This window comes from Pangasianodon hypophthalmus, chromosome 10 (assembly GCF_027358585.1).
Source record: "Pangasianodon hypophthalmus isolate fPanHyp1 chromosome 10, fPanHyp1.pri, whole genome shotgun sequence".
In the NCBI taxonomy this organism is placed as follows: Eukaryota; Metazoa; Chordata; class Actinopteri; order Siluriformes; family Pangasiidae; genus Pangasianodon; species Pangasianodon hypophthalmus.
Window position 1 is genome coordinate 17048066 of NC_069719.1, and position 27088 is coordinate 17075153.

General features: G+C 39.2%; 1 protein-coding gene across 1 annotated transcript; it reads left to right on the forward strand.

Moving 5' to 3' along the window:
- Positions 1-1048: 1048 nt before the first annotated feature.
- On the forward strand, positions 1049-18088 carry crip2 (cysteine-rich protein 2). Its single transcript, XM_026933874.3, has 8 exons — positions 1049-1205; positions 8874-8968; positions 13314-13371; positions 14990-15124; positions 15351-15419; positions 15513-15607; positions 16545-16602; positions 16875-18088. The coding sequence occupies exons 1-8, from the start codon at positions 1163-1165 to the stop codon at positions 16940-16942; spliced, it is 621 nt and encodes a 206-aa protein (XP_026789675.3). The 5' UTR covers positions 1049-1162; the 3' UTR covers positions 16943-18088.
- The last annotated feature ends 9000 nt before the right edge of the window (positions 18089-27088 follow it).

The window sequence follows — 27088 nt, forward strand, 5'->3', positions numbered from 1 at the left end:
TCAGCACCTGTTTGGGTCTGTGGATAAGAACACAAATGAAACGAGGTATTCAGTGAAGCATGCGATACACATTAAAAAGAAAAGTAAACCTTATTTTAGCAGCCTAAATATATATATTGCAGCATAATATGCAGTTTGCCTAAACAGTATGTCCAGGGTTAATGTTTCTTTGTATAATTATTTATTTATTTGTGTCCCAAATCAGTATTAATTGCCTGCCTAGGGGGAAATTCTGCCCTGCACTGCTTATGCAGCAAGTGTCTGGGTTACCAGGCCACACAAAGCTGCAATCACAGCAAGCTTACTGACTCAGAAACCCCTGGCACTGCAAGCTGTAAACACCACAGAGACTTTATCTGTAGACAATCAAATAGTCCAAGAAGATGTGTAGATTTCGCTTTAGTGGAAAGCTTTTTTAAAATATTGACCTAACAGTTTTACCGGTCTCAGGGTTTGAGATAACTGAGAAACAGGGCATGTTAAATTTATCTACAGAATGATGCTGGGATCTGCTCAATGTCATCGGACAGCATGTGGATGTGTGAGACTAGGAACAGTAACAGTTTCACACACACTAGAAGCACATTTAGATGAATAATAAATGCAGTAAGAATCAGAGGCATAGACAAAAACAGAAAAAAAGAATAAGTTGCTCTAAAAAAGATGGTTATTTTTAACTGGGGGAAAAATTGCTCAAGGGGCACGTGGTCCTAAAAATGTCCAGTTTTACAGCCTGACCCTAGGAAAACAAGAAAGGAAGTGTTCTAAGCATGACTAGGACGTGCCAATGTCATTCAGAAAGATTTCACATTGCTAACGGTCTGGCGTGTCCTGAAGAATCCCTATTCATGAGCAGTGAAAGGAGCTTTTGTTGCACACCAGCTCAAGGATGGAAAAAGAGAGAGACACAGACCCCTCGTCGGCCCTCTGTGTGGATGTCCCAGCCTGGCAACCACACTGTGATTGACAGGTCGCTGGACCAATGAGCGCGGCGGACAATGTGGGCGGGAGGTTCAAACGGGCACGCCTGATGGGCGGGGCTATGCAAATATAGAGCCTTTCTCGAAGCGGGATGCTCCAGTGAAATGCTTCTGGCGCGCGACTGAGAAAAGCTGAAAACTGAGGCTAAGCACTATACATCATATCTAATTCAAAAACAAGCATGGCGTCCAAGTGTCCAAAATGCGAAAAGACAGTGTATTTTGGTAAGTTTATTCAATTAAATTTCTTTTCTAAATTAAATGAGAAATATGTTGAAATATTTTGGAATGTATTGGACAGAGTCCAAATGTAAGGTGGCTTCATTTCATCTCCACTGCTTTGTCCTGCTTCAGTACACTGAACTACAGCTGAAGTAAAGCAGGTTGCAGTGAAGCAGGCAGGAATACCAATCTGTAATCTACACAGGGCTCAATATAAAAGGCTCCCTAGACATTCTAGTCACTCGTAAATCACCTTAGCACTTTAGCAAAATACTTTCTGCTATTAGCTGATGAGATGCGTTCACTTTCCTACACATTTCATGCAGAACTGACACCAAATGCCCAGTTCTGAACCTTTACAATACAAACCTCTGTTTACTTTATTATACAGGTGTGTTAACTAGAGGAGGACTGACACTACTGTCTTGCAATGTTATCATTTTTTAAAATAATTTTTATTTTTCAATTGGATTAATGTTGACACACAACACAGCAGTTATATTAACACACTCTCAAAGTCATTTGTTTAATGTTGTTACTGTTTTACTGGAGAACTTGTATGATCATTTTTAACCCAGTGACTTTATTTTTCATGTAATTTTCATACTAGTCCTCAGTGGATCCCTGGTTGTGTCCAGTTTCAGAGATTTTGTAGTGTAATGAAAGAGCAGGTCTATATTTGACCTAGGCATTTTCACACCCAAATGAATTATCCATTACCATCGTACTCTATAGTACTTCATGAGTTACTTCCCTGCAGTCTGACAGTGCAGGATCATTTAATATATCCATTCTTTCTGTAGGACCCTTTTAATTTATCTTATTTATAAAGTGATCCAATGGTACAGTGTGTGTTACTGTCCAGTGATCCAATGGTACAGTGTGTGTTACTGTCCAGTGATACAGTGATACAGTGTGTGTTACTGTCCAGTGATCCAATGGTACAGAGTGTGTTACTGTCCACTGATCCAGTGTGTGTTACTGTCCAGTGATCCAATGGTACAGTGTGTGTTACTGTCCAGTGATACAGTGATACAGTGTGTGTTACTGTCCAGTGATCCAATGGTACAGAGTGTGTTACTGTCCAGTGATCCAATGGTACAGAGTGTGTTACTGTCCAGTGATCCAATGGTACAGAGTGTGTTACTGTCCAGTGATCCAGTGTGTGTTACTGTCCAGTGATCCAGTGTGTGTTACTGTCCAGTGATCCAGTGGTACAGTGTGTGTTACTGTCCAGTGATCCAATGGTACAGAGTGTGTTACTCTCCTTCTTCATACTGCATGGGACTCAGCTACTAAACTGTAACTCGTCCCATCAGTCACAATGTCATGTAATAAAATCAATTGAGTGAATAGAATCAGGGTTATATAACAGCAATCGCAGCCCTACAGCCGTTCATCTGTTAGGCACTGATAAGCAATGTCCCTCAAGAGACCGTTTGGTTCTGGTATTTGTATAAATAAGCCAGTTTATAATTGGATGTCACAGCGGTTTTGACACTGCGCTGTGTTGTTTTGTCAGTCCCCTATTTCTAATTTGCCTTTTTCAGCATCAGCTACAGCTCTGTGCATAGTGGCATCGTTTATTTCTCTACATGGTTCAGGCGGTGGCTGCACTTGATTTTCCAAAACCCTAGACGTGATGGTTTTGTCTACGTCATAGGGTGCTGGACCGGATCAATTAAACAGTGTTCTAATATTAGCACCCAGCTGAAATCATGGCAGCTGTGGTCTCTCGGGTGTGTCCCACTCCTCCCTGTCTCGGAGCTACTCTTAAAGTCTGATGAAGGAATTTCTGAAAGGTTGCCACTGCATGCATACATCTACCTTCCCAACTACTTGAGTTTGCTGGAGAGAAGATCCCTATTCAGATTAAATACCACTGGACGTCTAAAGTAACATATCATTCTTTAATTTTACAGACTGACTTGTGAATATAAGATTTTACATTCCTTATAATGTTTAGAAAGTCAGTTCATCTTTTTACAGCTTGGCACCAGCAAAACAAGAAAGGAAGTGTTCTGAGCACTATTAAGACTTTCCGTTTACTAACTTTTACCCTGTTAGGAATTGAAATGAACTGTGGTGTTGTAAAATGGGTGGCAGGTTTTACCATGCATCCTCTTTATGTAAAATCTGCTGTCCCAAATGGTATTTTCAAATGAGCTTCTACACATCATGTATCCTGTTTAAAATGCAAGTGGTAAACCACTGTGTTGAAGGAGGCATTTTAAATGTTTAAAGTGTACATTTTATTACTCTGCTTTTTCCTTTATTGGTAAAAGATTCTGTAACTGTTCTACAGCTGTTGTAAGCGTTAGTGGAAGCCTGCTGCTTTTCAAATGAAAGGCCAAAAAGCCACATTTCCCATTCATTGTCAATCTTCTGTGCTTCCTTTATGTAGGGTGGTAATTATATTTTCAAATCCTCTTTAACATGTCATCTTTGTGCTTATTTAAATATTTATTTCAAGCTTACTTTACCTTATTTTAATGTAGCCAAGCAAGGAAGGAAGGAAGGAGGGTTCTATGCCTATTCCATGCCTCGATCATGACACATCTGCCTCGTTACTTGGCAACATACTACCATTTATACATAAAGTGTTTCATAAATCAGCCTGATGTAATTAATTTGAGTTTCAGCCAAATTTCTATGTACTGGTTTCGTGCTTTGTATCAAATTATTTTGGTAACTGATATAAGCATGGATGTTGGTTTTTGTATAACTTTGCTTTTTGTCGTTCTTTTTCATGTTCTCTGTAATGAATACTACTGATGTTGCATGTGAGAACACAGACTTTAATAATTCAAAGGTTAACGTTGGATAAAATAACTCTACAGTATTGCTAACTTATTATTTGCCAACAAACTATTACAATAACTCTGAAATGTTAATTTATTTATTTATTTTTTGTACGCGAATATGCTAGCTGCCTATCTCACTGAGCATGTTCATTTTGTGGTCCATTATTATGGAATGTTCTCGTTGGTTTGGGTAACGTATGTAAACATATCCAATCGCTCAAACTGGTTAATGTTCAGAAATTTTGTGCATGCTCCTGTTGATATCTGAAGTCTGTTCTTCTGTCTCAGTTTGGCGATTCCATATTGCGGTAATCATAGGGCCCTACATAGGTAATGCTTGCACAAGGGCCTGTTATGGTGACTTCCCTCAGTACGGAAACCCCACCTTGGCTGGCACCACAGTGGCCTTCTGTAGCCAGGTTTGAGGAGCCCTTGCATCAGCCTGAGAAAGCCAGACACATCTGCACACCAGAGCTTTCCTGCCACACCCAGTTGCTACTGCTATGTAACGCCTGAGTTCAGAAGCCAACTCAAACTGGAACTCAGAGCTCACACTCAACTGACAAATTTATGATTTGTTTGGAGATATTAGTAGCACGTCTCCTCTAAATTAGGTTAAGGCCATGGAGCTTAGTCAGGAGTGTTCACAGATCAGAAGAGGCACAGCTGTTAAAGCGGATAATGTTATTTCAGAGCAAATGTGCTGTTAATAATGAGAGATTAGAGAGGAAGCACTGGACTGGCCCACAGTTTTGTAGAGGTTTTTTATGCTGTAATTGTACTGCCAGGCCCCCTCTGTGTTTGTGCATGGGAGGTTTAGTCCCATCGACCAGATGTATGAGGCGAGCAGATCATGTAATAATCAGGTCCCTGTAACTGAAATGCTGGATGGACTCAGCTGGCATGCGTTCAGAACAGAAGTCAGAGATGAGATTGGAAGGTCTGGTTACGAGTTCAGCTTTGCAAATATTGTTGGAGGCCCGGGTTTTATTTGCCTGTGATTACACATTAATCATTTGCTAAATGCAGGGTGAGCAACCAATAATTGTATTTTTTCCAGCCTCCCTCTTGTTTTTCCTCAGTCTCTCTGGCGTAGGTTGTTGGGTTGCCGACTTGCTGTTGATTATCACGGAAAAGCAATTAGCCTACCAGAAAAAGAACCTCCTTTCAGTGAGCCCCGTAAAGAGCCTCTGTAAATTACCAGCGCTTTGCGATTTCTCCTCTCCCCATTACCCACTTAAATACACCTCTTTAACAATTCCCCTACTTGGATTATCACAGACCACACACAGAAAGGTAATGACAATTAAAGTAGTTGTTAATTCTGTGAAAATGTTCCAGTGTCGAATGATCTGAGTCAGGGTACGTTTTTTTTTTAAGGTAAGTTTACACTAAAAGAGTCTCTAAAAGATATAACAACCTTTTATATGGAATAATGTAATATCATGTTTAGATATTTGCATCTATTTGATATGCAACAGAAGAAACTTTAACGCTAGCTCATACTTTTCATGAGCTGTAATATAATATGTTCAACATGCGGCACAAGAATTTTGCAGCTAGCAAATTATGCTTGTGTCTGTTACATCTTTGTGTTATTATCTGCAATCAGGTAAGCATGTAGTGCTCTATCTGCTACACTAGATAAAGCCTGATATCCCCTCATGGATAATCTTACACGGTGCATAGTTGGTATCCTGTGCTTTGGTGTCCTTCATTTCAGGACTCCATAATGCAATTCTAAGTACTACAGTGTCCCCAGTGAAGGGGACATCAGTATCTGGCATGAAGATGACTCGTGGTGACCACCAGGCTGACTGTATATAACAGAATTGATAGATTTATGCAGCTAGTGCAGCCTGAAGTAATTGGCTACACACTGTTTCGATTGTGTTTAAGTAACTGGAAGAGGGCCAGCTACTAACTAGCTGGATGAGACACTCAGACCCTCAGACAACCTCTTGTGTCTCACAATGACAGCAGTACCTTTTAACCACAAGTCTATATGTCTGCTTTTTCTCCCACGTGGTCTTCTTAGGCCTGGCACTGCCTCGTGTCTCACTCTAAAGCACTTGCAGTCCACTGACTCCTAATGTCTCCGTGGACAGATTAGCCTCTATTTTTATTAGCAATAATTTATGCTGTGGGGAACTGACGTTCTGCTATTGAATCTCTGGAGAACAGGTGTAGCTTTGTACTCATGGAGGATTTGCAATATAGTAGTTGCATTATTATCAGGTCATATAAAGGACTTGCTAGAGTCCAGCACTTTTTTTGTGCTGTGATGCATTATATTTCATAGTGAAAATGATCCCTGTTGCCCTGAGCTGCTCCCACGAGAGAGTCTGAGGAGGCAGTAGGACCGACAGACCTTAAACAATACTCCTTCTTCTGGCGGAAAAGCTACGGAAGAGGAGAGATCTGGAGGAAATGGTTTGCCCTCTTTGGCCGGTTGTGCCCAGGTCTGATAAGAGGAGGTGTTTCCTCTAGTGGATGAAAGCTGCCCCAGCATGACTCCATTCTGCATTGTGTACAGGAGGAGATTTATAATTGAAACATGTATACTTAGGCCTGTGGTTAACTCACTTGGGACACACAGGGATAGAAACCGTCTAGAGGAAGTTAGGAGATTCGGATACAAAAGAATCAGAATGAGAAGTTGACAATATGGCTGTCCAGCTGCAGCTTCAATTTTGCATTCATGTGTATCAGCAGGAGAAGTGTTGATGCACATGATGTAAAAATAAAGCTACAGCTGCAACAACAACTGCAATTTTTTTTTTATGTTAAATGGTGCACTACCATTTTTTTATAGATTGCGAACATACAGTGGGGTCCAAATGTCTAAGGCCACATTGATAATCTGGGATTTTTTCCATTTAAAATTGGAAATAAACAGAAGGTTTTAGAATTTTGAAATATTTAAAACAATGAAAGTAAAAATGTTCAATATCTTGACTGCTCAAAATTCAAGATTTTGCACTTCTTCTAGGTCTCTATTTAAATGTAAGTAAATTTGTGATATTGACCATGTTATCTGCTTTGTAATAAAGGTCAGATTTTCTTCATGCCTAATCTCTTCTATTGAAGCATGTGTTTGGATGACACTCTGATGGATTTGTTAAGTGGATCATAAGTTTTTGCACAAACTTGTGGAGTCCTTGCCAGATCGAGTGCACACTGTCATTAAAGCAAAAAAGGGGACAAACTAAATACTAAAAACTCTGAAATTCATGTAAAGATTTCAAAGATTCTACTTTTCACTCAAATTGTTGTCAGAATATAATTTGTAATGAAAATTGTTGTATTAATTAGACAATTTTCACTAGTGCTCTCAGACTTATGGACCCCACTGTATTGATTTACAATAACCAACCAGACCAACTCTAAAGTGACTGTAAATTTTCAAAGAAATTAGCCATACATAGAGTTTCAAATTTTGTGTCTGGTTGCTTCAGAGCTCCAGGATCTGAGTTTCGATCCTTTCCTCTGGTTACTGAATGTGTGGGTTCTTCACATGTCTATATTGGTTTCCTCTGGATTCTATGGAAAAAAATACCAGTAGTTGGATTGGCTACTCTTCACTGGCATCCCATCTGGGTGAATCTGTGTCTTACACCCAATGTTCCTGGTGTAGACTCTGGATGCACAGCATCCTTGACCAGGATAAAACAATTACTGAACATGAGACTCTCATGGACATTGTATAGACAAGGAATTGTCAAAACAAGGAGAAGAGTTCTGTACTGTTGAATTACCAAGCAAGATACATGCAGTAGATTTATCAAAGTTCATTTCTATATTGAGAATTTAAAGGTGCTGTAATTGATTGATTTAAAAAAAAAAAAAAAAAACCTTCAGCTCAATTGTCTTTACATCCTGATAGCTATTAAAATAGATGCTCTGAGAAAAGAAATCTCAGTGACTTTCTTGGGCTCTTATCAGCCACTAAAATACATCGATATCCTCTCTAATGTAGTATTATTGATGTATCTTATGACAACAATGGCAGAGAAAGATGATGTTAACCAAAAGTGCCAGTTCCACTGTTGTGACAACAACTTGCACTATGAAACTGCCTGAAGATTGCAGTAAAAAAAGAAAGCATTCATAAAAATGTTACAAGTAAGAAAACACTGTAGTGAACAGTGGTTTTGGTTCTCAGTGCTGGAGAGACTTGAGACAAGTGTGGGAATCTTACCCAATTTGCTTTATTTCTGCAGAATAATTATGTTGCTTGAAAAGGCCAGGTGTAATTTGTTATATATACATACACAACATATGGTTTTGTGTAGCTGTGATTGTTGCTTGCTTGGATGTAGATTACAAAAGAGCCATTGTTGGTGAAACTTTTCAAGCATTGATTCAAAGCATGCTTTTAATGCAAACTTTTAATGTTTTGTAAAAATCATTAAAGTTGGCATTGCTAAGTTTCTTGAGCTGAAATCTGGTATGTAAGTGCAGATGTGGCCCAAAATCTGGACCTACACCAGCACTTTCTGGCTCATGATTCTACATCATGTTTCAATGGAGGGCCTGGGATAGGCCATTTTGACAGAAGTTGTCAAAATCACCAACAGTGCTTACAGCAATGTACTTATTTTAAGTACTTCCTCTACAGTGGTGCCAAATATGGCTTTTGATCAAGTACAGGAAACCACAGTTACAAGATTTATCTTCTCACTAGAGCACAATGTAAATCATAAAAATCTGGGATGTTGCCAAAGGAGGTTCGTTCTTATAATTAAGGAAATGGGTAGAGTAACCACTACGAATATTTATTAACATGCCTGTGCTTCTTTTCTCTCACCTGGTCTCTTTCTAATCTTCTTCCTTTCCTCTCTACCTCTCTCTCTCGCTCCACTAGCTGAAAAGGTGACATCTCTGGGGAAGGACTGGCACAAGTTTTGCCTGAAGTGTGAACGCTGCAGCAAAACCCTGACACCAGGAGGCCATGCTGAGGTGAGTGTGTCCAGTGTGTACTGTGTAAAGGAGCGCACTGAGGGGTCCATGCTACCATTGATCAAATTTTTTCCAGGCTAGCAGGAAGAACTACCTTGTTTTCTAGATCACTCTGGAATATAAGAATCATCCGAAATTATATTTAAAAAAAATAATAACATACAAAATAAAGTTACATTACTGTACCAGGCAATTTTGCGTAATATTTTTTGCACTTCCCAAAAATACAGTTTATACCCTATCCTTTCTTCATTGTATAATCTCACCTGGAAACTATAGCCTTGTACCTGAGAACTGCTGCTGTGATCATAGAGGCTATTATGCTTATACTGAACATCCCTTCAACACAGTTAGTACTGTTTGGCATTATAGTGTACAAATGTAGAAGTAATGATTTACTGTATAATCCCACCATCGGGTGTCACCCAGAAGAGGATGGGTTCCTTTTTGACTCTGGTTCCTCTCGAGGTTTTTTCCTCATGTCATCTCAGGGAGTTTTTTCCTTACACTGTCGCCTCTGGTTTGCTCATTAGGCATCTAAATAGAAATCTATATTGGATTGGAAAGCTGCTTTGTGACACTATATATTAGTGTGGCCATAGTTCAGCACCGTTTTATTTCCTTTACTACAGTCCTTATCTTAATCCAACTGTCAGGCCTGGAAATATCTGCCTGTAAGTACATCCTTTTGAAGAAGTCATAGCTAGGGATGTGCCTTCTGCTTAATTTTGATATAGCATATACCTCACTATATACCTCACTGAATTGTTTTCTGACCTGACTGAATCACATGTTATTGTCAGAGTCTGCTGTTATTGACTGTTATTTTGATATATGATTGAGTCAGATGATTACGATTAATGCTATAATGGTAAATGAATTAAACACTGGCTTTAGGTGAACTACTGTAAGACAGTTTGGCATGTAACAATGATGTTCTCTGTAGCAAAATGCAGCTTGATTGCTTTTCCTCTTTTCCTTTTTCTCCCCAACTTTCTCGTGACACAACAGTCATTTCACTGTTAGAATACTTGCACCTCTAAAGGTTAACCGAGTATTTGATTACCTAGTGTGCACACACCTCGTCATTACACAGCAATATTTAACACTTAAAAACTGTAAATCATTTTCTTAGTTCCGTTTTTAAACAATTACTGGTACGGTATTGCCAATTTATCAATTTTTCAAAAACAAATGGACAAACAACTAACTGCTAGAGTACCATACCTACAGTAAAAATGATCATATATTAACACATGATCATATGCATGAAATAACATGAACATCATTTCACTGTATAAATTGCAGCACAGCAAATGTGTCTTGTATCATGTGTATGGTACATGCTGATTTTCTGATCATTTGTATTTGCTTCAGAGGCTTTGGGGCTAGGGCAAGACTGGTCTGTTTGAAGAAGGAGTAGGCTTCAGGGCTCTGGGAACGTGACGTGTGTTGCTGTGTTTGGGGTGACAGGCCAGTGAACTGCTGGACTCGGTTCTTCCCTTTAGTTTTACTTAGCAGGCATAAACATTAAAATCAGGATCTACACTGAGACAGCAGTATACTGTAAATGGTTAAATAAACAAAGCTACCTTAACTATCATATTTATTCATCTTTTTTTTTTTTTACTGTGGTGTAATTAGAAATCTTTCCTACCTTTCCTTTTATAGTTGCCAGACACGCAACAGCACTTTATTTACATTTTTAAACTGTCCCATGGGGATAGTCTACTGTGATTTTTGTATATTTTGGGCTTTCCTGTTTTTGTGTTTCTGCTATAATGATCTATAACTTGTTCCTCATCTTCCTGTATGATCATCATACCAGACTCTTATGTTTGAGATCAGAGGTGGGAGCAGTAGTATGGGATGTTTTATAGGAGTCAAGTCTAAGCTTGTTCCTATTTCACTCTATAAAGGCAGCTTGATGAATACTATATTATGAACCCCAAATGTCTTCTCCGTTCTTATTTATGCTTCCAGCAGCTGGATTAAAGCTGTAAGCATCTGGTATTTGCATTTACTGTAGAAACAATGCCTCTACCATCCCCAGTTGAATGCTGGTCTGCATCAGTAATGTCTCAGTGAGGGTATTTATACGTTCAATCCATGCGATGGCACTTCATTATCTTACCTAGCCCATCGTGAGTGCATGCTCCAATGTGCCCAAGTCTCATGTTTTGTCTGCCTGGAAAGGTAGCTAACGTAGTTTAATCCAAATGTTTGACGAGCTACCCTGGAGCTCTGGGTGGCAATGCTACATACTGCACCACAATGCTGCCTTAAAAATTTTAGCAGTGAAAGCCAGTAGGGAGCAGTTTTTATTATCCAACTCATGGGCAAGATAAAAAATGCTGGTGACTGCCATATCAGTAGCCTACTTGTCACCTGACAAATAAAAAAAACAAAAAACAAAACAAAACAAAAAACTTGTACCCCAGGCTACTAATGTGTCAATCCCTGTATCAGATGTGGAGCTTATCTTACCGTGGTAAGGATGTGCCTCTGTTAAGACTGAGCCCCATTGTTATGGAAATGAGAGTATCAACAGTCATGACTAAAGGATATGTTTTCCCCTTTAAGACTGATGGCACTATACTTTAGTGCACTTTAGAGATCTTGTACTATTCAGAATAAAACCCACCATAGTCCCAGGTGGATAATCCCTATAAAAAATCTGGATAGATTCCCTGTCATTAATGACAAATGGTCTTCTAGATATTACTGTGCTGTGTTTTGGTATCCAAAAGTTCAGTTATAAGACATCCTCCTCTTGAAGAGCTTGTGGGGGTTCATGAGGCTATGCTCTTGGAAAACATGGGGTTGGGTTTCTGATGGAAAAACAATGGCAAAGACATTGGTATTAGGTTGTGGGAAGTGAGTGGGCTGGGACCACCTAATTCATCTCACCAGTATCTGTAGAGAAAGCAGTCTGGCTCGAAATGGAAAGAAATGAATCCTTGCCTCAAGTGGTAGGCTGAGAAAGTTATCACACCAGATTCTCAGTGATTGCACCAATATACAGGGTGTCCCAAATTCTCCATACATAGAGGACTATGTGTGCTAGCACCATGTTGGTTAGAGACTCTAATGGATAGAGACTCGGACTTGTAACCCGAAGGTGAACCTGAAGGTCGTGGGTTCGAGTCTCAGGTCCAGCAGGGATTGTAGGTGGGGGGAGTGAATGACCAGTGCTCTCTTCCACCCTCAATACCACGACTGAGGTGAGACCCTTGAGCAAGGCACCAAACCCCCAACTGCTCCCCGGGCGCCGCAGCAAAAAAGGCTGCCCACTGCTCCGGGTGTGTATGTGTGTGTGTTCACTACTGTGTGTGTGCACTTGGATGGGTTAAATGCAGAGCACAAATTCTGAGTATGGGTCACCATACTTGGCCACACGTCACTTCACATCATCATCATCATCATCAGTGGATGTTCGTGGATGTCCACTTCTCGGTTGGTCCGCAGCACTTCCAGTCTTTTTGAATTTGTTAATAAGTTTGGTAACAGTGTTGTGTGTGATGTGCTTTCAATACGTTCTTCTTTTGTCAAAGCCATTCTTAAAGGCAATCTGAAAAAAATATATATATTAACTAAGTATGAAAAATTTTGGAAGACGTTTTGCTAAAAAGTGTTCATTTCCCCCATGTATAGAGGTTTTGGGACACCCTGTAGTGTGCAGAGAAATAGACTTACACTTATTATCCTGTTCAGTAGTCCTGATGAGTAAGAATCTGCCCTTTCCCAGTCTTGACCATTTGTGGTATAACTGTCTGGTATGATGAGAGTGTAGGCATTTCTGCAATTTTTCCCAGCAGACGTCTGCTAACAGGGCCACTGGCCTTGTTCATGATTTCCTCCTGACATCCTCTCACAGCTGGCCATTAGTTGTTTCCATGCTAACCACATCCCAGCCTCATCCCAGTCACAGAAGTGAAGGTTATTCATATTCAGCACATACCTGCTTGTTACAGTTTATGCATCAACAGAGCCCTTGTTATAGTTTATGCAGCAACAGAGCCTTAGTAACTGCTGATAGAGTTGTCAAGAACGGGGAGCTGATGCCATGGGACAGCAAGCATTTCTTTGGCTTTTAAACTCAAATGGATCTGTTCTGGAGGTGCTGTATACACGCAAAAAGCTTAAAATGTAAACTCAACTTCTAGCCAAATTAAAGATACAGCAAACAAAAACATCACTCACAAGTGCACACAAGTGGATTTAAGACTTCAGACGCCATCATATTTATAACAGATTGAAATATTGATGGAACATTGCAGGTTTTAAATAGCTGCCAAGTTTTAATTCATGCCTTGCTTACATTCTTCTACCTCTTTTTTTGCAGCATGATGGGAAACCCTTTTGTCACAAGCCCTGCTATGCTGCCCTCTTTGGGCCAAAAGGTGAGAACTGAGTTCATGACCATGTACAAAACTAGCAGTGCCATAAAGAATCCATGGCAACCATTTTAATACCAGATAACTCAAGTATAATTACATACTGATACTTTTTGATACAGATTCTGATACTGAGAACAAAATGAATAACCTACTTGGTATTAAGCAATCGGGGGCATCATGGGACTTTTTATTTACCTTTGTTTTATGTTGGTTGTTGCTATGCGCTGCTAGCACTGAATTCCTCGTGCTGAATTTTATGTTTGATGTTTATGTTATTGGATTTAGACAGTAACTTTAATAGAGACTGTGATGGAGGCAAACCTGAGCATTCAGAGCTGTAGCAGCGAGTGTGGTCCTTACAAATTAGCACAAGGTCCCATGAATTGCACCTTGATTCACAAGCAAAGTGGAGACCCGAAGCACATATGTCTCAGTGCTCAGTGCTCACAGAAATGAAGTGCATCTCACATGTGACTGTTTCTCTGCATGCTTGCGTCACTACTCCATGCTCACAAATACATTTTTGGTTGACCAGCAGTATCTTGCTGATACTGCTGTGTGCATTCAGATTGGCAATGCTCATATTTTCTATTAAAAATTCAGTTTAAATGCCATAAGATGTTTCTTCAGGTTACTTGATTGTAGGCAGATGCTGAAGTACCTCCTGCTGATATGTTCTCACAGCACAGTTTGCAGTCTGCTTTGCTTTGATTATTAATTGTAATTGTGAAATATTTTAAGTTTACTGTCTTTTCGTGTCATCTGTTCATAAATGTGACAATATACCCTAGATGAAAACCTGCACTTCACCCAGTATCACATGGTATTGGATGTATCGAACCTTTTTTTTTTTTTTTTTTTTTTTTTTTTTTTTCCTAAAGAAAAAAAGTAAGAGTAAATGATTATGGTACTGGACCGAAACCCGGTACCACTATCATATCGATGCATACCTATACAGATGTAATACACTTAATATGACCACTTACTGTATCTTACTTCTTGAATTGGTGTAGCTCTGAACTTTTCAGAAAGTATGTGTACATATGGTTTTAAAATGCCTGCAATTGTGTCAGTAAATGGAATTGAAGTTATTGCAGGTTATTACGCTTCTACTTTAAAATATATGAAAACATTGTTCAAACTGTAAGCAGCGGATTTTGGCAGTTTCAGTATAACAGGTGCTGAGTAAATTCTGAGTAAGGAGTAGACAGAGCTTTCACCTGTCTGTCAGCATGTAACTGGGTTAAAGTAAAAGAAAGTGAAACAAATGAATTTCATTCCACTTGTTCACAGTTGTTGGATATCATCTGCTGATCATAAAAGTTAAATGGCTCTCTCTGCAGTTTCGTATGACAGAGGGCCCTCTGCTGGACAATACGTGTTAGATGTTGTTTGATAAATTGTTGGATGTCACTACAGTGATTTTATTAATGTGATTAATAATGACAACAGTTTGGATTTAAACATTTAGGATCATAGATGAAAAGGATTTTCCAAACTAAACTGAACCTGAACTAATATATGAAAGATGTTTACCTTTATGTTATACCTTTATTACCTTTGTGTGTTTAATTTGTGCCCTTGTTTTCTTGGGTGGCTTTCATTTTTGCTTCTTATGCAGGTGTAAACATTGGGGGTGCAGGCTCTTATGTGTATGAGGCACCCGTCAACAAAGACCCAGCCCCGGCTACTGTGGACTCTGCACCCAAACCTGATGAGAAGTGGGTCCCTGCACCCAGCAGACCTCCTTCTAAAGGTACAAAAAGAATTGCTTAGACTGTATTCACATAACTCAGTCACTCTGGGGAATTGCTGAGGCCAGTGAGCCCAGCTTTTCCCACAGCTGCAGGCCAGAGGCTTTCAAACACTTTCTTTAACTCTCTGCTGCTCGTTCATACCCAGTATCCAGTGAAAACAACAAAACAGAGCGAAGGGAAGTGTCTGAGTGCCTGTCTGTATGGATTTTTCTGTTCTCATTTCAGCTGGAAGCATCACCACCTTTTCTGGGGAGGCAAACATGTGCCCCAGGTGTAATAAGAGGGTCTACTTTGGTAGGTTGCTCAGTCTCATGTGAATTGGTATCATGTAATCTAGCACTTCATAGGTAATAGGAATCTTAATAAAGCTATATTGTGTCATGGCAGCCGAGAAGGTGACGTCTCTGGGGAAGGACTGGCATCGGCCATGTCTGCGCTGTGAGAGGTGCAACAAGACCCTGGCTGCTGGGAGTCATGCAGAGGTGAGGAGAAAAGTAGAAAAGACTGAGCAGATAAACCCATAGTGTCATCTCAGCGATTTCTCTTTTAACAGTGTGGTCATTTAGAAGCAGGATGATCTGAAAGGTTCCATGCAGTGATTTTGTCTTATGTGTTTAAGGTTGCATGAAATTATTTTTGATTCAAAAAAACAAATTGTAATAAACTTTAACATTTTATTTGAATGTGTAGAAATAAGATTGTCATGGTGTATGAATGGACAGTTACCTCAGCGCTAACTTTTTTAAAAATCCACAATGCAATTCCATCTATTATCTTCTACCCTTTCATATTTGTACCCAATGAAGTTCCTTATGGCAGTGTTTTCATCCCTTTTGTGTCTGTCTGCATCTCCCTGGATTTTGCAGCTCCCTCCCTCGCATCCTCATTTCTCCACACAGGGGACACGGCCTCACTGAAAGCGCTTTGGCTACTGTTGTATACATGCTACATTAGCTGCCACTAGCATAATGTTATCATACACGACAGCTATCAAACCCACAGAAGAACATAGCATTGCAGACCAAAATGAAATGAAATGAAGCCACAAATCTATTTTTGGCTAAACAGCACTGAACACTACCATAGTGTTTGGATTTTTTTTTTTTTTAGCATGCCATCTTTCCTTGCAGCCACACTTCCTTTCAGCTTACAACAACATAATATATATTGACAGTATAAGAGGTTTTATGGAAAAGACATTCTTAAAAATAAGGAAAGTAATAATACATCATAATAAAATAATTGATAATAAGCTTTTCCGTTAATTGTCACCACTGTGTGTTTTTAAATGGTCGATTAATACCATGATACCATGAGAAGTTTATACTAGGTTACCATACTGGGAACATTTCTGTAAAACTGTAAAACCCCTAGTAGAAAATGTATCCAAATCCTGATGTGTTTGTTTTATGTTGTCAGCATGATGGCCAGCCCTACTGCCATAAACCATGCTACGCTGTCCTGTTCGGGCCAAAAGGTACAATCTTTTTTTACCCTCTAGGTGGAGCTGTTCAATTTATTATTCTCTTCAGCATTCAACATTTAAGTAGATTCTAAAAATGCACATCTAGTGGTTAAATTTAAGAGGAAGCATGTGCACTTATGTAAAATAATTAAGAAATAGTCTAAAAAAAAATTTCAGTTTATTGGCTGTTCATAGTTTTACATATAGTTATTGCGCGCGCGCGTGTGTGTGTGTGTGTAAAATGATGCTTTGTCATATGTCATGTTTCATTGTGGTGCTTTCAGGAGTGAACACAGGTGGTGTTGGCAGCTACATTTATGACAAGGAGGTCAACACAGAGGCCCAGCCATGAGCATGCATCTTCAAAACGTCCCTGCACTACAGTCACACATCACCACTACAAACACAGCCACTACAGTACCTCATACAGGCTCACACACACCTTCCCCAACACATACACCAACACATTCCCCAGCCTCCAGCCACACCGACTGAGAGCATTGCCAACATGGACATCTGTGGAAACCTGATGCCACATAACGTAACCCATCCTGACCTTTGACCCTTCACTGATGGTTGTCTGATGGCTTCATCCTTGTTACACATAGATGCTGTCAGTCTGAGCATCCTGTTCTGATGATTTGTTATGGAGTATGGCAATATATTTAAAAGTTTTATAAATAGATCTTACGTATGTGATCCAACCCATTATTATTGTTATGTTGTACCACGCTCTTCCACAGTAGGGTGCTAGCTACAATAACGTCAGTCATACAGCACTGTAGAATAATATCTCTGTGGTGGTTTTCCAGCTGAATGTAATGAAATGTAAAAAAAAAAGTTCTGAAAGTGTTTTATATGTAAAGGATTTGGGATTTTTTAATACCTTGCTGACAAGATTATTGGTCTCACTTCTCGAACTTCTTTGCCCAGGTGCAGCGCTGCAGTACTTTATATCTGCAATAAATAAGTCTACTATAAATCTACAAAATATTCACCAACCCAGATTTACACTTTGGCTGCCTCTACAGCATTTCTAACTCAACAAAGATGTGTACGAAATCTACAGACAGTAAAATAAAGGGTCAAATCTTATTTTTATGAGAGAAATCAAACCTGTCTCCAGGTGGTTGTGCGGTAGAAGGGTGTTGTGTGGCTTTGTGATGGCTCCCTAATGATCAAGTAGCTGAGACTAGTACTTATAGTAGCTGACCATTTTTAGCTTATGTCCATTAATGTATCAATAATTTGTTTAATGTATTACATTAATGTGGTCTGAATGTTGAAGAATTACTTGCATGAAAACACATTGCCAGTCAGAATTAGCTGATAGGAAGCTTTAAGTTAAACTTTAATGACAATGCATTCTTATGGAATGTGCTTTAGTACTTAAAGACTGTTATTGATTGTGTGATTTATTTTAGTTGGTAAAAATGAGACGAATGCTTCCACTTATGTCCTGCTGCTTGTGTTCTTAATAAATTTGTATACAACCTTTCTTTGCTCTGATTGTCTATTTAATTTGAACAGTTCATAAAATGAGTAAAATTTACAGCAGTGCCAGTTTTAAGAAAGATATACGTGATTCGTGGATCAAAAGGAATTGTGTTAAGTTCAACATAAGTTTCATCCAGCGATATAAATCATAAATTGTTTTTAATTGTTTTGCATCTTAGTGGCATGGTGGCTCAGTAGGTAGTGTTGCTGCCTCATAGCTGCAAGGTCCCCCAGTTTGGTCCTGAGCTCCATCTGTGGAGTTTCACATGTTCTCCCAGTGTCCATGTGGGTTTGCTCCAAGTTCTCTGGTTTCCTCCCAACTCCCAAAAACATTTGGCTATAGCAGGTATAAATAAGTGTGTGAGTGTGTCCATGGTGCCCTGGAGTGGCTTCTCTTCCAGGGTGTATCCCTTCTCATGTCCAGTGTTTCCGGGACAGTGTCTGGATCTACTGCGACCCTGACGAGGAAAAAACAGTTACTGAAGACGAAGTAATGTTTTGCCTCCATTTTTCAGACCACTACTTGACAGTTGAGGTCACTGAACTTCCGGTGTTCCACTGCGTTACTCTTTTTTTTTCCCCCTAAAGAAACATGTTATACTCAATATGCTATACTAAAGCTTTTGACAAACAGTCTTTAAACTATGTATTTTCTACTGTGCTACTTATGATTTAACAACAAATGCCTCATTGCATATGCTATGTTGTTAACAGCAGAAGATTGTTCACAGCCGGCTGACTGTTGGACTTTTCCTCTACCACGCCCAGCTATTTGCTGAAAGCCAAAGGCAGACCTGCCAGTACATTTACAGATAATTTTTCACGAGCTCTCAGACATGACAGGCAGTGACAAAACACATCACTCACACAGAGTGCACAAATAATATCTCACCATTATATACTAACATACTACTTGAAAATGTAAGAAGTATAGTTATGCATTGTTAGTAGGATCTTTTTTAATCAACGTACTTTGCAGGTACAAGGTTAATGCTTTTGCGATGCTATATGTTTATAACAAAGCTCGTCGACAACAAAAGATAGCAACAAATTGAAATAATTGAAATGACTAAATAGTGTGACACTGTACATGTCTTATTTCATGGGAACAGGAGCAACAGACAGATTTTCATTGGCACACCATGCACACTCCCATGTGGAAGCCAATTTTCACCCTGATCTCATGCTGGGATAATGGGATAAAGGCTACATCAACAGCAACCTACAAGTTTCTATGCTAGCTTCTATGCAAGTATGCATAAAAAACTGGTAATGCTACATATTTCCCTAAAAATTTGATCATCAGGGGTGTAGCCAGTGCTTTTACAATGATGTGGCAGGGTTAAACCCAACAACGTTATTGAGGAGGCAATCTAAGGTGGGGTAAAATACTAATCCACACGTATATAAGATGACATACTGTGGCTTCCCCTAACCTGCTTGTTCCTGCATGACATTAGACTTGATGACAATTCTCCTTGTTGGACAAACTACTGAGATTTACCAAGTCATTCAGTTCCTCATCTTATGGCATTGGTAACTGCACTGACTATTACTACTACCACTAATAATAATAATAGTAATAATAATAATAATAATAATAATAATAATAATAATAATGTCCTACTGGGATGGCCATGCATGCTTTACATTAGATTGTCCCATGGTGATCTCACACACAAGTGTAACATAAGAGTTGCCTCAATGCTATAAACTTTCTCAAGTGACATCCCGCAATACTAAAACTGCTAAATCGTGTCACATCATCATATTAAAAGGTTTGAATACTGTATATATCCAGTACCCAGGCCTGATCCTACAGCTAAAGAACACTGCATTGTCTGTCTATAACTCGATTGTACTCTGTCTCATCAAACTCCACCCAAGGAAGCAATGCTGTGGGCTGGATACATACTCCAGAACTTTTCAGTATCCACTAGGGACATATTGTTCTTAGATGAAATGCAGTTCTGTCCATGCACACAAGGTTCCATGGTAGTTTTCTGATGCTAGCAGCCAAATGAAACAGGGTCTGGCCAGATAAAGTGAGATTTAGTTTGGAGACCGTCTGATGCAGCTGTGCTTATACACACTCACACAGCAGAGACTGATAATAATGCCTGTGATTAGCTAAAGATATCATTTGAAAGCCCTGAAGTTGAACTGTAGAATATTTAAAAGTCAAATAAAATGGTTTTTTTTTTTTATGTCTCCACTGGAACACTGTATCTTCTGTGAGTATGGCTATTTTCTGTCACATGCTACAGTAACATTTGTGCAGACGTATACCAAAATCATCCAGCAGGGTGGAAATCATAGATTCATCTAGCAGATGGTCTCATGGTTTAAAACAAAAACATGGATACAGACTGTGGGATCTAAAGGGGTCACTGAGATTCAAGGCCAAAAATATTATACTATATTGGTCTTGGTTTAGTCAAGTGTTTCATTGTTCTTTTCTGCTAATTAACTTTATAAGCATGCATAATACTTTGTTAAGATGAACTTTTCATTCCAAAATGTTCTGGCTGGTTCGGTGTCAAGAGTAAACAGCTGCTCAACATTGAGACCTGTGTGACAGCCAAATGAGGTTGGATTATTTGTAGGAAAAAACTCTGAAATTAGATACTTCTCATCTGTTGGAGTGATTCTGCAAGCTGTATATGTTCCTCTCCGACAGTCAGACTGTAGAAATATGAGCTACTGCTTTCATTAACTCGGTTGTAACAACAGACTAGAAGACCTTCGACTGGTGCCTGTTTCTTTGCTCTTGTCTGGGCTCAGTATTTCCAGACACCATCTCTTACCAATACCAATATCCTCTCACTCCTATTGTATGCCAGTGACAGGCCTTAAGTAAGCAGATTGGGCTAGATAGCCACAGATAAACAGATCTGGGCTCGACTTCCTGCTGTCCAACTCGTAGATCAAACAAGTGGGCGCACGGCTCCTAGAACGTTTCTGCCAAGCAAAACAGAAGACCTACTCATCTGCTTTTCTGCTCTTATTGTTATCTGTCTCGTAAAGATGGTCCTAATGTAGTTAGCCATGGTCTGGGGAAAGGAAATTTCTGTTTTTATCATTCATGCTGCCCTCAAAGAGTGAACAGGAGGGTGTTCTATGTTAGAATGGTCCTCTCTTTGCAAGGACAGGAAGAGAAAAAAAACATCTGTATCTTTTGTAACTTCACTGAGGAAGTAATGAATGGTTCATTTATTCCTACAGGACATAATAGCAATAATTATTCGTTCTAAAGCCACTGGTAAGTCTTAGTCTTACATTTTTAAAGCCATTTATGACTATAGAAAGTCTGCTAAACTCCTTATGGGAAATAACTGGTGTTTCCTCTGGTTCATTCTTTTATTTTCTGTCTCTGAGTTTCTGTTGGCCATGTGTTTACTTACAGCCTCCCCATCACAGCATTTAATCTGGGCCGCCATCCCATACCAGATATCCTCTTCATTAGTTCCATCCCTTAGGGATAACAGTTGTTTTGGTTTAGGAGCACAAGCAAGTTGTCTAAAAGTTATCAAGATGTAGCTCTGGATGTCGCTTGTTTGTTTTCTAGGCTTCTATATTGTAGTTGCCCAGAATGACAGAACAGTAGAGAAGCCAAGGAAGATTTACCCAGAGACATTGGCCACGATCTATGCTTGCCCACTAGTCCATCCACCCATTTTCTGTACTGCTTATCCTACACAGGGTCACAGGGAGACTGGAGGCTATCCCAGGAGACTCAGGGCACAAGGCAGGGGACACCCTGGACGGGGTGCCAACCCATCGCAGGGCATGCACACTCACACACCCATTCACTCTCTACGGACAATTTAGAGATGCCAATCAGCTTATTACGCATGTCTTTGGACAGGGAGCACAGGGAGAACAAGCATACTCCACTAACTGGAGTACTGCTAACTACTAAGCCATTGTGCTCCCCTGCCCACTAGTCAATTAAGGAACAATACAGTAAAAGTACAATATTGGTTTCTTCCATCCAGTATTGTTCTGTTGTCCTGTCTAGTTAGAGTTCACAATCCTCTATATTTATTGTATAATTTGCACTTGTGTCACACTGTTGTGTATTTGCACTTTATGTAGTCATGTGTACTGTGCTGCTTATTATTGTGTGTTGTTCCATGGTCCTGAAGAAATGACCCATTTCATTCCAATATGTTTTTGTTCCAAATTAAATGGAAGCATGGTAATAAAATCCACTTGCCTGTTCTGAGAAAATGATTATTGAATGCAGGACTGGAGCAACACTAAATGAAGAGAAGAGAACCAAAATGTGGTGATTCCATGCTGATTTACTACATAACTTCCACACTGCACATTTTCATTACTTTTGTTACTCTATAGTCTTTGACTCTATCAGTATACACATTAAGTACAAGTGGAAGAGAGATATCGGGCATAAGACTAAAGCTGCATTAACCAGATTGATTTGTGCACAATATCCTCGGTATCCCACAGCTGCAGACCCGTTACCATTTCATAGTGTTGCATTCTTTAGTGGTCTGAAAGTGTTCCCACATAAACCCACCCTTTGATACAACTCTCTCACTTGGGAAAACTTTTCCCTCAGCCGCCCTTTTCTTGTCTGGCCAGCGAATCAGAGTTTGTGTTTGAGAGCTATAGTTTCCATGGAGACGGTAGCGTTCTCAGACGTCCGGCATTCCAGAGTATTTTAAGCGTGCTGACATTCTGTATCATACAACAGGCGTTTTAAATCTCTAATTTCCTGCTCATGAGGAAAAATTCACATAAACGAGTCATTTCCTAAAGGCAGAGGAACCAAATATAAAAAGGAAAATTGGTTTTCTGTTAAGACTGATGCTGAAAGAGACAAGTGAAACTTCAAATACATAGACAATTGAAACCGTTGTCAGGCTAGCATGTGATTACCACCTGATTATTGGATACTTGGGCAGCAATGAAAACCACATGATAGATGTGCCATAACCAGAGACAGTAAATGTTACCATTTGAAACCACAGTTGATTGCTTTGACTTTGCAATTTAAAAATGTCAACTTTCAATGCTCTTTCCTTAAATTTGGGAACTCTTTTTATAGGAACATAGTCTACTCATAGTAACCAGTGCAAAAACACTGGCTTTGATTACTTGGGAATATCAAGAGGACAAGCCTTAAAATAGCATAAATGTAGGTTATTTAATAAAAACCATAAAAATGAACACAATTACCACTTGCAGAGGCATCCAATGCACAGAGTCTGATGGTCATAATGTATATTCATGATGAACTACCAGAACAGAACTGGGGTAGTTCATGATATGATTAATTACATTAAATATCTTTTAACTTTGCAGCAGTAGCAGTGAAGTATTAAATTATTTAGGTGTGTAACCCAATAAAAACTGCTATATTGTAATTCAGTCCTGTAAAGAGGATAATCATTAGCGTTCTTCATTAACTTGGATATCCTTTTCTTTAAATTGGATGCATTACACCTAGAAAAACTTTTTTATGTCATTATTGATCATATCTTTCACAACTTCAGTCCTGAAATGCCAGAGTCTAGTCCAACTGCCTCAGGTAATTGCTAAGCGTTAGAAAAAGCAAATCACTAATCACCAGTGAGTTGTACACCCCTGAAACAGAGTATAACAATAATTATTTATAAGTATTTCATATTTTTCTAACACAATATATTGTATGGGGCAGCACAGTGGTACAGTCTTGTGGTCTCACAGCTCCAGGGTGATGGTCTGATGCATGTTCTCTCTGTGCCCATTTGGGTTTATTCTGGGTTCTCTCACCTTCCAAAACATACTGGTAGGTGGATTGGCTACTCTAACGTGCCACTAGGTGTGAATATGTGTGTGCATGGTATACTGCAATGGACTGACATCCCATCCATTCCTGCATTGTGCCCAGAGTTCCTGCGATAGGCTCCAGATTCTCAGCAACCCTGACCAGGATAAAGCATTTAGTGAAGATGAATGAATGAATAAATAAATAAATAAATAAATAATGAATGAATGAATATGCTGTATATAGTCACACTCATCTTTTCAGCAGAGCCACTTCTTTCATTCTGAGCCCCAAAACTCATGACCACAGCACAGTTTCCAGCTTTAACCAAGGCCATATCAAACAGGTGCAACTGAAATACTTCTTAAAATAAAACAATCATTTCTGCATGCAGAGGAAACAAAAGCACAAGAAATATGGAGAGAAGTGAGCACATACAATCAGAAGTAAACCCTGTGTGTTCTGTGGAATGTCTAATTTGGGGCTTAATAAGAGATGCCAAGGAGACTTAAGGACACACAGAAATATTCATTAAGATTTATTGGCAAAGTGAGTAAGGTGTGTTTCCAATTACTGTACCATACCTCCATATTCCATCACTGGATTTACAAGTTACCAGAGTACTGCTTATTTTACGGGCAAATTTTATGTGAACAACAGTGTTTATTAACAGCAGACCACAAAGGAGCTACCATGCTCAGATTTGATGACAGGTCGATGATGGGAGCTTTAACAACACATGCTTAACATTAGTCAATATCATCATAAACTTGGCCTGATATACAGGATATACTGCATATATCTAACATTCTTACATTCTACTTGCATTCCTAAAGCAAGCTGTCTGTGTAAGTTAAAAGTGATATAATGCATTATAAACTTCAGAATAAATTTCATCATCCCTTCATAAGTAAGAAATACTTATACAGATGTATAATGATTTCTTATGAAAATGTCAACAATTAAACTACAAACGAGCCTACAAACGTTTCAAAGAAACTCACTGATGCTATACAATGCTGGAGCAGTTCCAATAAGAGGAGAATGATTGCTTCTCCAGCCTTCAGTCTTTTTCCCTCCTGTCACACATACTTTACTAGCAGCATATTTTCCACAGCTACCTTCAATCATTACACTCCCTGGTAAAGCAAACCAATCAGTCAAAATAGAACCAAAAATAGTTATCATCCAGATCAAGCCAACCCATTTCTTTGGAGTACAGTAAGTTCTCTCACTCTTTTATAGTGGACATTATGTCAGGCCTATTAATCCTAAGCCAGGGATCTAGAGGAAGGAGTTCACACAGTATAATCGGTATAGCAGGGATCAGTTACTGCAGCTCCCATCTGTCACAGTCTTTTCATGTCCATCCTTCTTAACACCAGGTCCTCCATTATGAAATAACTTCCAAAGTTCCTTTCAACTACAGCAATATAGTCCCCTTTGGACTTATTACAGAGTATTACATAAATACTCTAACTACATTCAAATGCAGCCACGTTGGATTAATATTTTTGCAAGCACACATTAAAAAGCTAAACCCCAAGTTCCAATCCCTATAAAAATATCAGTAAATCTACATTCATGTTGATTACATGTGCTAATCTTTACCATGTGGTGGTTGGGCATGGGCCGAAAAGAACTAAGTACATGGGTATGATGTGGTGTGTGTGTCCGTACTGCATCTGATTTGTGCCTATGGTGGTTTAGAGCACGGGAACAAATTAGAGGAGATGACTGGTTGATTGCAGTACTTATGTGCTCTAAGAGTATGCGTACATATGATTAGCCTTATTACAATTTCAGAGCAAGCCAGCTAAATATAATACTGCAGAGGGAAAGATGCATTAGCCTCTGAGTTCTATTATAGTTGGGGGAAAAAAAGAGAGACTGGACTCGTAACTCAATGCTTGACTGCCCTGTGAAAGTTATTATCCTTTTTGGTGATATAAATCAGAATAACACTGATCTATGATTAAGTGCCAAACGTACTCCCTTCTGACTCACAGCACATGAAGATATCCAGACTGGTAGAGAAAAGCTGGAAAGTTGGCACGAAATGGGTTGGAAAATAGGGCGCGGTATGTTCAGTAGGCAAGACACCAGTGCCTTCACACACGCAATAGGGCCCCACCCTAAACTCCCATCACAGTAAGTGTGATGTCATCTTTCACCACCCATTAGTTGGCATGGCTGTTGTAATGTGATTGAATCAGCTCACACACACACACACACACACACACACAGGGAGTCACTGTCTAACATCATTGCATCATTCAAGCATAATGTGAAACCTTAGCATTGAAGAATCTGCCAGGTTTCACTGCTTACAGCTCTGCAAATAACCTTTAAAGAATGATCAGGATAAATATTTTCTCATGTTTTTCTTGAGGAACATAGGTATAACTGTAAACAGTGTGAACAACGGTTCACGGGAAAAGCATAAAGTGGCATAATAAATCCACATAATTGCTTGTAAAATCTGTACTGTACTGTTGCTGAGTGGATTATAATTGAATATTATCTAACTTGAAAGAAATGACTTATATAATAATTCTGTGGTGATTGTCTTATATAATGGAAGGAAGTAAGAGTGTCTGCTTGTCAATATTTACAGACTGAACGTGGGTAGCATATTTTGTATCATAGCTGAAAACAAGGTTGCAGCACTGATAAGAACTGCTCTTTGTTCACAGATGTGATGTCACTGCGATTCTCTGTATAGTGCCCTAATGCTGGAAACATGTAACCCCTCCCTTGATTGTTATCAAAGACAAACATTACCACTTTCCTCATCTCTCATTATAGACTTTATATGCCTTAGTTATGCAGTTGTATTGATATCAGCATTATACTGCACATTAGGAGTTATAAATGTTGAAACTTCGGGTTTATTGAGCATCAGCAGATATTCACCTTGTACCCTACAGGTGTCTGCCCAGCCTCTGTCTTCACTGTGCTATATCTGTGTGATGTTTTTGTAACTTTAGACGACATGTTCTATTAACACATGGGATTGATCGTGTGTGTGGACAAGCACGGATGCAGCTGTAACTAAACTAAAAATGACAGTTAGAGTGGGGAATTAAATACTGCAGGGTGAATCATAGTGTAAATTATGTATTGGATATACTGCCAATGAATAGTACTTACTAAAATTATACTCTAGTGTCCTCGGCCAAAAAAAGCTCCATTCTGATTCTGATTCAGATATAATGAACGACT

Coding starts and splice junctions, on each gene's coding strand:
- crip2 (XM_026933874.3), top strand. CDS start 1,163: ATGGCGTCCAAGTGTCCAAAATGCGAAAAGACAGTGTATTTTG. Junction 1,206..8,873: donor CGAAAAGACAGTGTATTTTG/GTAAGTTTATTC, acceptor TCGCTCCACTAG/CTGAAAAGGTGACATCTCTG. Junction 16,603..16,874: donor TGTCCTGTTCGGGCCAAAAG/GTACAATCTTTT, acceptor TGGTGCTTTCAG/GAGTGAACACAGGTGGTGTT.